The sequence below is a fragment of the Humulus lupulus genome, chromosome 2, assembly GCF_963169125.1.
Source record: "Humulus lupulus chromosome 2, drHumLupu1.1, whole genome shotgun sequence".
Taxonomy (NCBI): domain Eukaryota; kingdom Viridiplantae; phylum Streptophyta; class Magnoliopsida; order Rosales; family Cannabaceae; genus Humulus; species Humulus lupulus.
Window position 1 is genome coordinate 215,027,809 of NC_084794.1, and position 11,777 is coordinate 215,039,585.

An 11,777-nucleotide genomic window follows, 5' to 3' on the forward strand; every position below is an offset into this window, starting at 1 on the left:
TTATATCGTCTTGTGTAGTTTGATGACTGCTCTCTGAGCCAGGAGTCTTGCATCCTTGGCTTTCTTGACGTCTTGGCAAGAATCGTACATTCAAATTACACACTTGCTCCACATGAAGCATTGAGAATCGATCCTCAAAGTTTTCATCAGAATTATTGCACCCCTCAACTCTTTCATCATCATCACTCAAATGGGAAACTCGATCGTCATTGACATAAGACGCGTACTCATACCCATCATCATGCAGGAGATTTGTTGGGGGAAAAAAGTTTCATTTTGACTAAGACCTCCCATGCATACACTTGGCCCAGGAGCTGTTTGTGGAACAACTGTGCAAGATTGATAATGATTTTCCTTATTAACACTCGCTCTAGGAGATGGAATAAGAAGAACAATGTTCTTTGCAATCGAACTAACGAAAAGGAACCTGGTGTTTTAAGGACTTTGAATTGTCAACATTAGGAGCACCCACTCAATCATCATCTGTGATTTCAATGGGATCTATGATAAAATCATTGCATGTAAACGACACTTCCAACTTTAAGTCAAACAATGACTTATCCACTTTCAGCTTCAAATACAACTTCTCCAATAATTCTATGTAACCAACATCAATTGGTATGTGTATAATAGTGTTCAGACCACCTTTGAAATTCCATTTCTCTTCTTTCTGTTTCCAAACACCGTTGTAAGAAACAATTATATTAACTCTGGAACCTGCAAATTTACAAACAAAAAAACATAAGAAAATTATAAAAATAAAGTAAAATTGATGATGAATCGGTGCAACATCGATGAAAAATCGATGCTTATATAACAATATATATATTGCAATAAAACATCGATGACATTTCGATGCATCATCAATGCTGATGGTCGGCATCTGTACGCGATTTCATTTCGATGATATATCGATGACATATCAATGCTGAATCACATCAACATAGATGGCATCGATTCAACATCGATATACTATCAATGTTATATCGAAAATAACATCTAAATTATATGTTCGCCTCATCATCGAAATAACATTGATGGGATATCAGTAGGGCATCAATATACCATCGAAATGCCATCGATTTAGTGTTGATTTACCATCGATTTTGATTGGCATTCCACCGATTTCCAAATTCTCCATATCCGAATAACAAATCAAAAAATGTAGAAAAAAAATACCACAATCAACACCAGAACAGTTCGAAACTAATATCTAACAATGACATTTCATATTCACAAGTAGATAGAATGAGAGTATACTTACCCATGATTTTTTTCTCTTCAAAAACACCAAGAATGACAATTTCTTCATATGAAATGAAACTTCCAAATCTAAGCAGTCCAAATATTGCAGCTCGCTTTAGTATATTTGACTATTTCAAGTTGGGTTGCTTTAAAAATGGTCGTGAGTGATGGAGGAGAGAGAGAAATGTGTGAAGTGTTAAATCTAAGATTTTCAACTAAAAATGAGTATTTTTGTCTAAAATATAGTATGCGGCACATTAGTACGAAGAATTTTTATGATTACATATTAAAAAATTTCAATACATTATTATGCATGGAGTGAAATTTCCCTTGGGGAAACTTTACAAGGGAAAGGTGAACTCAATTTTCTTCCTTATTTAGACCACAAGAATATTATGTATGAAGTCGAATCAAATGTATTGAGTCAATCACCTAAAATTGAGGGATGAAACCTATTTAAGGGGATCGTGATTTGTATTTGACTGCCTGTAAATAAGATGCAGCTATATGCTCAAAGGACGACCATTTTTTGGTGCACTATAGAGATATACAATTCACAAGAAGACATGGTATCAATTGTTTGTCGGAACCATTTAAAAATCATTGTTTATTCATTATTTTTGTCATTTATTCTTCTTTATGTCTTTGGTGAAAATCATGATCAACAGAATATATTTGGTATTTTAAATAACACTTTATTTATGTATTTTTGAAAAGTAAGAGACCAAAGGTCATATTAATTTCAAACGTTTTTTAAAATTAAATCATAAGTAATATAGATATGTCATTATAATTTTATCAGAACTCCATTAAACATTGTTATATTTTTATTTTTATTTATAATAATTACTAAATAATAAGTTTTTTATTTTTAAAATATGATACTTTCCTATCATTTAAGCATTATTATAAAGGTAGATAACCATTTGGTACCCTGTGTTTTTACAAAGTATCATTTTGGTACCATCTGTTTTCAATAATGCTCATATGGTACCCTGTATTTTAAAATCGTACATATTTGGTACCTTAAACTCAAATTTCATTAATAAAATTTTACCGATTTATTCAAACTGTTGTCAATTATGTAAGTTCCAAATTTAAATTTAATCACTTAATTACATATAACTGATGACAGTTTGATCATATTGACAAAATTTTATCTATCAAATCTGAGTCTAGAGTATCAAATATATATAATTTTAAAATACAGGGTACCATATGAGCATTATTGAAAACAGAGGGTACCAAAATGATACTTTGCAAAAACATAAGGTACCAAATGAGTGAATTCCCTTATTATAATAAAAACTTATATGTTTTAGGAGAAATCTCTAAACCAATATTAAAGTTTCATAAGAACTTTTAATAAAAATTCACATGCATTTAAACATATGAAAAGCTAAATTATAAAACATTTAGGAAGATTTGCAACTAAAGTACTAAAAATTTTACTTTTTTTACACTTAAATATAAAAAAAAAAATTGTTTTTTTTTTTTTGTGGTGTAAGTACCAAAATATTATTTTTTTTCTTGCATTTCAGTGTCAACCGTTAAGTTTGCATTTTGACCAATTAATGGTCACGTGTCAGCTAACGATTGTTTCACGTTTTAGTACTTTTACTACCAAAAAACTAAAGTTTTGGTATTTAGCTATTAGTAAACACAAAATTTAGGTATTTCCAAACTCACGAAAGCAGATATTACAACTATCCCCCTAAAAAGAAATTTCATCCTCAAAATTTACGTGAATAATTCTGGATACTGCTCTAGCATATCCGATTCCAACTCCTACATAGCTTCTTCAAAAGAATCATTCTTCCATAGAACTTTGACTAACTCGGTCATCTTATTTCGTAACACTTTTTCTTTCTTGTCCAAATCCTTACTAGTTTTCCTTGTAAGAAAGATGTTGAATGTAACGACCCAAATTCGCTAATAAGGCTTAAGGGCCTTGATTAGTGTGCCTGGAGGGCATAATGGGAATTATGTGTGACTTTAATGATTAAGATGCATGATTATTATTTAAAGCATGTTATATGACTATTTGAATATTTGAGATGCATGACTATGTGTATTAGTATGCATGTAGGCCCTGATTAGGTTAGAAGGGCATAATCATAATTTTGGCCATTATGGGCGTAGCTTCTTTGACATATGTGATAATTGTCGAGACCACATTATTATGTGGATGTATCTGTGATCTGTGACTCGAGACGTTCCTAGTGAGCAAAGTAGCAGAAAAGTCATGGCAGGGATTTATACCCGGCTTGGGGTGAGCTTAGGGGTATAAATGGGAATTTAGTGAATATACTGGAGTCTATCTTGACATTGAGGAATATTATTTGTGATTAATTAGGTATCAGGAGTTAAGCGGGAAATATTAGAGACACTCAAGGAGTTAGCGGGAATTGGGTAAAATGACTAGAATGCCCTTAAGTGGATTAAAGGGTTAGAAATAAAAGGGAGGGCATTGAGGTCATTTGGCTTTCTAAAGAGGGGAAATTACTGAAGCTTTATGTTAGTGGGAATTGTAGAAAGTTATAGAAGTCTGAAAGAAAGGAAGGAAAAGAAAAGAGGAAAAAAAAGAAAGGGAGAAAACAGAGGGAGTTTTCTAAGGTCGGTTTACACTCCCTTCATCAGTTTCTTGAGGATTTTTGGAGCAAAGTACAGAGGAGAGCAGGGTTAGGCTGAGTATCAAGGATCCTAAGCTAGGTCTGAGGAATTGGCAGAGGATTAGCAAGAACTCACCAACACTTGAGGTAAAATTCTGTAAGTTCCTTCAGTTCTGGTTTTGGTGTTTAGCAAAGATATCTAAGTTGTGTTGATGGGGAATTCTAGGGAAGTTGGTGCCAAGGGTTGAGGGGAAGCAAGTCAAGGAGGTCTAGAGACAACTTGGGGTCGAAGTTCCATCAAAGGTATAAATTCTAAGCTCTAACTTTGATGTTCAACTGGTTTCTGCTGAGTTTTAATGTCTAGAAGTGGCTATGGTGAATTTTGAGTTTGGGGATGCATGTGCTTGAGTTCTAGGTATTTGGGGTGCTTGGGATGAGTGGAGTATGATCATAAGGTTGTTTTTGAGTTTGGGAAAGATTTGGAGGAGTTTTGGTTGAGGTTGGTTCGAGGAAATCGCAGGAAGGGAAAACTGGTATTTCCCTGTCTGTGACTAGCGCTACAGCGCTAGCCTTTGGGCGCTGTACCGCTAGGCCAAGCTTGCTGAGGGGATTTTGCTTCTGTTTGTAGTGCTGTAGCGCCCTCCCATGTGCGTTGTAGCGCTACCCTGTCTTCTGAAGGGGATTTTAGGGTTGTTTGCAATGGTTTTTGACCAAGGGTTTGGGGTTTGATTCCACCAACTTGTTTGGTGGAACTAGGACTTCCTGGGGGCTCGGGATTGGCCCCGAGGCTAGGTTTTGGACTTGAGGATTGATGATGACTTTGGCCTATGGTTGTGTTTAGGTGAGTGCTAGGGCTCGAGGGGGATCGTGCTCAAGGAGTCGGGGGATCAAAGCTAGTGAATTGAAAGGTAAGAAAACTGCACCTGGTTATATGTTTGTGATGGGACTAAGTGCTCCCGATATTTGTATCGTGTCAATGATGGTATTACGCCATGGGACCACTACAAGAAAAAACAGTATTCATAACACTTAAAAACTGCTAACCGGGAGTATTGATAATGCTTCTAAAAATGCTAACATAGCCCCTGTTATTAAAAGTCCTATCTTTTCTATAACAGTATTTGAATGTTATGTTCGATGTTATCTTAAACTATTCAATAACACATTTTTAGTTGCTATAATATTCAAATAATAACATTTAGTTAGAGTATTTGATTATAAATTTGATGTTGAATCTTATACTTTTTGCATAACACTTTTCAACTGTTACATTTGATTATTTTGATAACGTTTTTAGTTTGTTATATTATATAAATCATAACGATTTGTTACGCTTATAATATGTTTCTAAATCATAACATATTAAAAGTCTAGTAATAAAATTTTGTTACTTTAGTGTGGATAATATATTTTAAATTTTATTTTGATAAGTATACTTACAAGATTTTTTTTTTAATTAAAATATTTTTATTATTGTATTTTGATAAAAAAAAAATCAAAATTAATCATAAAATGTAATTCTCAATAGATTGATTCCTCTTAGCTCTCCTTAAATCCATAAATCCTAATATACCCAAACCAACTCCCTAAACCACTGCCGCCTCTTTGCCTCTCTCTCCTCATACTCAGTCTCGAATCTATCTCTCCTTCACTCACTCCCTTTCACGCTTAGGCTCCCGACTCTCTCTGCTTAACAGAAGCTGTTGGAGCATGACATATATATTTATATGTATTACACTTACACATGAAACACAAGAAACCAAATCCCACAACACAAAAAACTAAATAGAAGTTCCAAGGTTTAAAAAAATTTAGGGAAACTAATTGATGGCCAAAAATAGTTAGGAGAGGATAAACAAAATAGTAAATATGTAGTAAACAACAAAGTCAACAAGATACTCAAAAGAAATGTGAATGTATATATATAACAATTACTTCTCAAAATTTTAGATATCTCTTTTTCATTCTCTAAACAATGTCAAACTTTATCATTTGCTAAATACAATAAGGTGATTGACATGAAAAATGTTTTAAAAGAAGGGTACCAAAACAAGGATCAAAGGCAATAATCAAAAGACAAAAAAGATTGGTTTATGTATTCCTAAGTAAATAGTAATAAGAAACAAGGATCATAATGTCAAATTCTTGGTCATCTTCAGTGTATTCCTACATTGTGTTGTAACAAATCTGTAAAAACATTTGATCAAAAAAAGACTATGGAAACTTATAAAAGTAATAAGACAAAATCTCAGAGGAAATCAGCAATATAAATACTTAGTTAGAACTATAAAAAAGCTATGTTTTTATAAAAACAATTTATGCAATATTAATATATATAGACATAGACAGTGATCATCAAGAAACTTCATAATTAATTTGGTACAACAGATCGATCATTAGAAGAATGACCTGTAAATAAAGAACATAAGGCACAACACAACAACGAATGATAATAAAGATTATTAACTCTCACTTTCTCATAACTAACGAGATAGTCAGAAAGTACTTAATGATTTACAACACATCAGCCATCTCACTCTCTAACTGACTCACAAAGTCTAAGCAACAATTTATTATAGAAAAGAAAAACAAAATTGAAACAATTGAAGCTATGAGTTATTAGTCAATAAGCTCTAGAAACCATCAAAATAAAAAAGGAGATGTATAGATCAATCAAGTATATATGATACAATATAATCAAGAAAAACAGTAAAGTGAAAACAGAGCATATACAATACAGTAAGAAATTATAGCATAAATAAATTGAAGATGAGTAAAATCCTAAAGCCTTCAGCCAATCCAAAATCCTGAAGCCTGTTTAGTATGGAAATATATTGGAACAACAGAATTGAGCATATCATAATAATATGGTCAAGCTAAAAAACATCCAATTGATGTCGTTTGCATAAAGGGTGAAATTCTAATTTATTAGTGGATCACCATCATCAAATTTGGAGAGCACCTCTTCTTCATTTATGTAATTTTTTTACTATTACATATAGTCAAAATTGTTGTAGTGATTTCTCATCAGCTCAAAATTCTTAGACAAATCATGTCCATTCAATTAACCATAAAACTCCTAACAAATCTTGGGCATCACAAACTCAGAACGAAATTGCAGAGAAGTAAATTAAATTTTCTTATACAGAAAGCTGCAAACTCTACGCGACATTGTGTGACCCAACCAGTCTACCCTATTAAATGGGAATAGGAGAGAAAACTACAAATACATATCATAAAATTATATATCTTAGTCTTTATGAAAGCAAACATTTTTATTGAAACAGCATATTTTCAACAAACATCACAGTTACAAGAAGAAAACCAATAACAGACCTAGAAGGGAAAAAAAAAAAAACTCACCATTCTACTGGATAATCAATTCGAGCAATTTTTTAGATGAGCATAGCCAACATGAGAGTTGTCTGCATCAGACATATAAAGAGCATAGTAAAAGTGGATTCTTTCACTAAAATAATGTCACCTCTAAAATAAATATATAAAAGAAAATCTCATATGAAGAGTTAGGACTAGGGCTAGGATGATGAATCTTGAACGATATATGATGAGATAGATATATTTATATACATATATTTAGAGAGAGAGAAAGAGACCATGTTCCATTTGTAAAAAAAAGAAGTAAAGGCAACAAACACCTGATAGTTTTCTTCTCTTAAATGGGATACCAGTTTTTGCCTCAGATGTACTTTCTCTTCGTTGTTGATTCCCCTGAAAGCAATATGTTCACATTAGATTCCATGTGATAAAAATAAATTATTTACCTTGATAAAAACATATCCTACCCACCCACATGAAAAAATGCAGATACTACAATGCTTTTACTAAATCACATACTCGCATAAACTGATTGCCTTATATATGAAAATTAAAGTACTTTTCCACATAATGGATGAGGGAAGCTTTGGGACAACCTTACAATGAGGACACAGAAAGGTGAAGATAGTTGTACTGTTGAGATTAGCTTACTCTAATTTCTTAACATATTTTAACTTAGAGGTGGATTTAGTTTTAAGATGAAGTTCTTGTAATTTTTAAAACTTAAAGGTGAGTTACATAATCATCATTTCTAATGATTCATTTATTTTAAGAAACTAGATTAAATATGCGTCTGCTATTACTTACCTCAAGCAAAACACGAATGGCGAGCTTGACGGTTTCTCGCCCAGCTGTCTCCTTGTAGTTTTTCTCAAGAAACTCACGTAATGAGTTAGAGTTTCTTCCAGTGGCATTTGCTTTCCAGGCTGAAAATGTCCCAAAAGGATCTGTCTGATATAGTTTCGGTGCACCTGTGTATGGGTCAAAGCCAATAATCAAAGTTGAAAGCCCAAACGGTCTAACACCACCACTTTGTGTATACTTCTGTTGAAGACCAGCAATGTAGCGAGTAATATACTCAACAGTTACTGGATCCTCAACCGTAAGTTGGTGGCTTTGACATTCAATTCTCACCTTGTTTATCAAGGCACGAGCATCAACTTTGAGCCCAGCACAGGCCAATGCAATGTGATCATCCAAATTCACAATCTTCCTCACCGTTCTACACAAAAACAACCAATAATAGAAGATAATCTTTTGTTCATCAACATAAAATGATTCCAACACATGAGCATTGCCAACTCCCAGTTCTTATTTAACATAGACTTTAACTAGTTCAATCTCCATTTCTTATAATACTACACAATCTAAAATAATCCAAATTTCAAGGCTCATGCCTCATGGGGTAAGGGATATAGCTAAATCTCTCTCTATTTCCTCTATCCCCAAAAGCTAAACATAAATTCATACACCTATTGGGCTTAATTGAGTATCAAAGTTCAGTAAGATTATGCAAAAAAGAGCCAATTCCAAGATCAAATCAAACCCAATGAATTTCAATTTCCAGCAAAAGTACATTTAAAAAAAAAACACTACATTTCCTTTCTTTCTTACTCCAAATAAAACCCCTAAAATCATAATTTCACAAAAACTAGATCAACCCAAACCCCCATAAAAGGCAAACTGTTTCGGCCTCATCAGACTTTACAAACATCTAAACATAAAACCCTAGTTCAAGTTCAAAATCTCACTCCACTCAAATTAAAAAAAACGAGAAAATACCAAAATAAAACTTAGTTTGGAAAGAGAAAGAGAACCTGAAGTTTAGCAGTGGACTTTTTTTTAAGCCCCATCGCGTGCTCAAATCCCACACATCGTCTCTGTAATTGCAAGTAGAGAGAGAGTGAGATACCGTTCCATCACTGAGACTGAGAAAGAACATGAAGGGAAGGCAAACAGTCCCTGCCCGAAGCCCATCGCTGAGACATAGAAGCCCCTGTACCCTTCCATTCATCCTTCGGCCCTGCGCGAGAGAGAGAAGGGATAGAGAGAGAGAGAGAGACCGAGTGAAGGGGAGAGGCGTGAGGCGTAAGGCGTTAGGGTAGAGAGAGAACCCATTTTAGGAGAGGGTTTTCTTTTGTTTTATGATTTTAGAGAATGAAAATGTGAGTTAATAGTGGGGGAAAAATTAAAGCGGGATGTTTTAACAAAAAAAAAACATTTGGCGCCAGTATCAAAATTTATTTACTTTTTTGGCTAATCAATAATAACGCTTTTAAAATTGTGTTATATTCTAATGTAATATTTAGTCAAATTTGTTGTAGTGGACATGTAAAAGCGGCCTAAGAGTGCCGTACATAATATTTGCGCATAGGGCGCGGCTTGGCCACTGGTAGCTGAGGACAACTTAATATTCACTGAGCTCGGTTTAAGCGGGTCGGAGTCAGTGGGATAACGGAGGGAGCAGCCTAAGAGCGCTAGCCCTAGTTATCATTTGTGCAGTGATATATGATATGAGTAGATGTGTTTAGTATGTTGAATACTTGATTATACTGAATGATTATATGATTGAGAACTCGTGATGCAACATGAGATAATTATTTTTCTATTGATTGCTTATGCTCTGTTGTTATGTTTTCTTGCTGGGCCTTGGCTCACGGGTGCTACGTGGTGCAGGTAAAGGCAAGGGCAAGTTGGACCAATCCTGAGGTGGAGAGCTGCGAGGTTGAATGTACATAGCCAGCTGTTCGATCACCATGGTCGAGGAGTGGATCAGGACAGGGATTGCCTAACTATGCGTTTTTCCTTAATATGGCTTGTTATTGTATCTAAACTTTATGACTTTTGTAAACAGTCTTTAAACTTGATACTTTTGGGGATCCCGTGTAAACAAGAAATTCTTCTTAATGAAAATGTGGCTTTTGAGACCAAAACATTTTTAACCCTAGTTCCTTTACAGTTTCGATGACACGCTTTCAATAAAATGACTTGATTAGCAAGTCTGGCACTTTATAAACACACAGTGTAACGGTCTTGGCTATCCAGGGCGTTACATTGAATATCCAACGTCTCATAGCTTAGAATGTGAGACGAGTTTGAGATATACTTCCGTAACATGGACACATGGAAAATGTTGTACACTCCTGCTAGAGCTAGAGGCATGGCTAATCTATATGCCACATTTCCAATTCTTTTAAAAATCTCAAAATGGTCCAACGTATCGTGAACTTAATTTTCCTTTCCTACCAAACCTTCTAATCCCCTTCATTGGTAAAACACAAAGAAATACATAATTTCACACATGATACTCAACATACCTACATTTAGGATCATCATAGATCTTTTGTCAATCCTAAGACGCAACCATGCGAGCTCTAATATTTGCAATAGCTTCATTTTCTTCACAAACCATCTCTGTGCCTAAATATTTGCTTTCACCCATTTCATCCCAATGTATTGGTTATCTACACTTCCTTCCATAAAGAATTTTGTAGGGTGCTATCCCAATAGTCGATTGATAACTATTGTTATATGAGAACTCAATCAATGGAAGGTACTTTCTCCATGATCCACTGAAATCCAACACACGGAGCCAAAGCATGTCTTCCAGAATTTTAATTATCCTTTATGTTTGTTCATCAGTATGCAGATGAAAAGCAATACTAAACTTCAATCTAGTACCCATTGTTTTCTTTAAACCTTCCCAAAACTTTAATGTAAGTTTCAGATCCCTATCTGAAACTACCGATTTCGGCACTCCATGAAGTCAAACTATTTCCTAAATAAAAAGCTCTGCATATCGTTCTGCTAAGTACATTGTTCTGGCTGGTATAATATGTGCCGACATCATGAATCTATCTATGATCACCCAAACTTAATCATGTTTCTTAGTCGTTTTATGTAATCCCACCACAAATTCATGGCAATTTCTTCTCATTTCTATTCTGGGATGTTTAACGCTTATAACAAACCAAACGGTCTTTGGCATTCTGCTTTTACGTGCTAGCACATAAGGCACTTAGATGCATACTCCACTACGTCCCTCTTCATTCCAGGACATCAATATTGTTACCCCTCAAAATTCAAAAGATGACATGACGAATGAGAAAGAAGAACGTGGCATCACAAAGTATTGAAAAAGACCAATGAATAAAGATAGATAGATCCAGAACCTATAGGGAAGTCAACCAGTCCTAAACCCCCTAGAGGTGGTCGGCCTAGCATGCTTAAGAGCTACATGGGGTGGTCGGCCCACCCTATTCTTCATAGGGTGGTCGGCCTAAACTCCCAAATACACTTCGCTAGATAAAGTTAACGCTCGTTCAAGATAAAATCAACTGGCCTAGTGTTGGTATTAAATGATCAAATCAAAGGTACGCAATGGAATATATGGACCCATTTTAATAAATATTAATACCAGCCAGGATCATACACATATGTAAATATTAAATCACATACAAATAGATTAGGAAATACCACTTGTAGCCTATCAAGTGTCCTTGAGTTTTTTTGTATAAATCAACGATCTTCCTATCCAGTGTTCTGAGATCTCACACCCTGATCTTCCAGACCAATCCTCAAACA

The 11,777-nt window shown here is 34.4% G+C and overlaps 1 protein-coding gene across 1 annotated transcript; it reads right to left on the minus strand.

The window, feature by feature from the left end:
• Positions 1-472: 472 nt before the first annotated feature.
• Positions 473-9,207, minus strand: LOC133815152 (uncharacterized). Its single transcript, XM_062248023.1, has 4 exons — positions 9,011-9,207; positions 7,971-8,415; positions 7,512-7,586; positions 473-670 (listed from the first exon to the last, which is right to left on the minus strand). Exons 1-4 carry the CDS (start codon positions 9,205-9,207, stop codon positions 473-475), a joined length of 915 nt encoding a protein of 304 aa, XP_062104007.1.
• Positions 9,208-11,777: the final 2,570 nt, after the last annotated feature.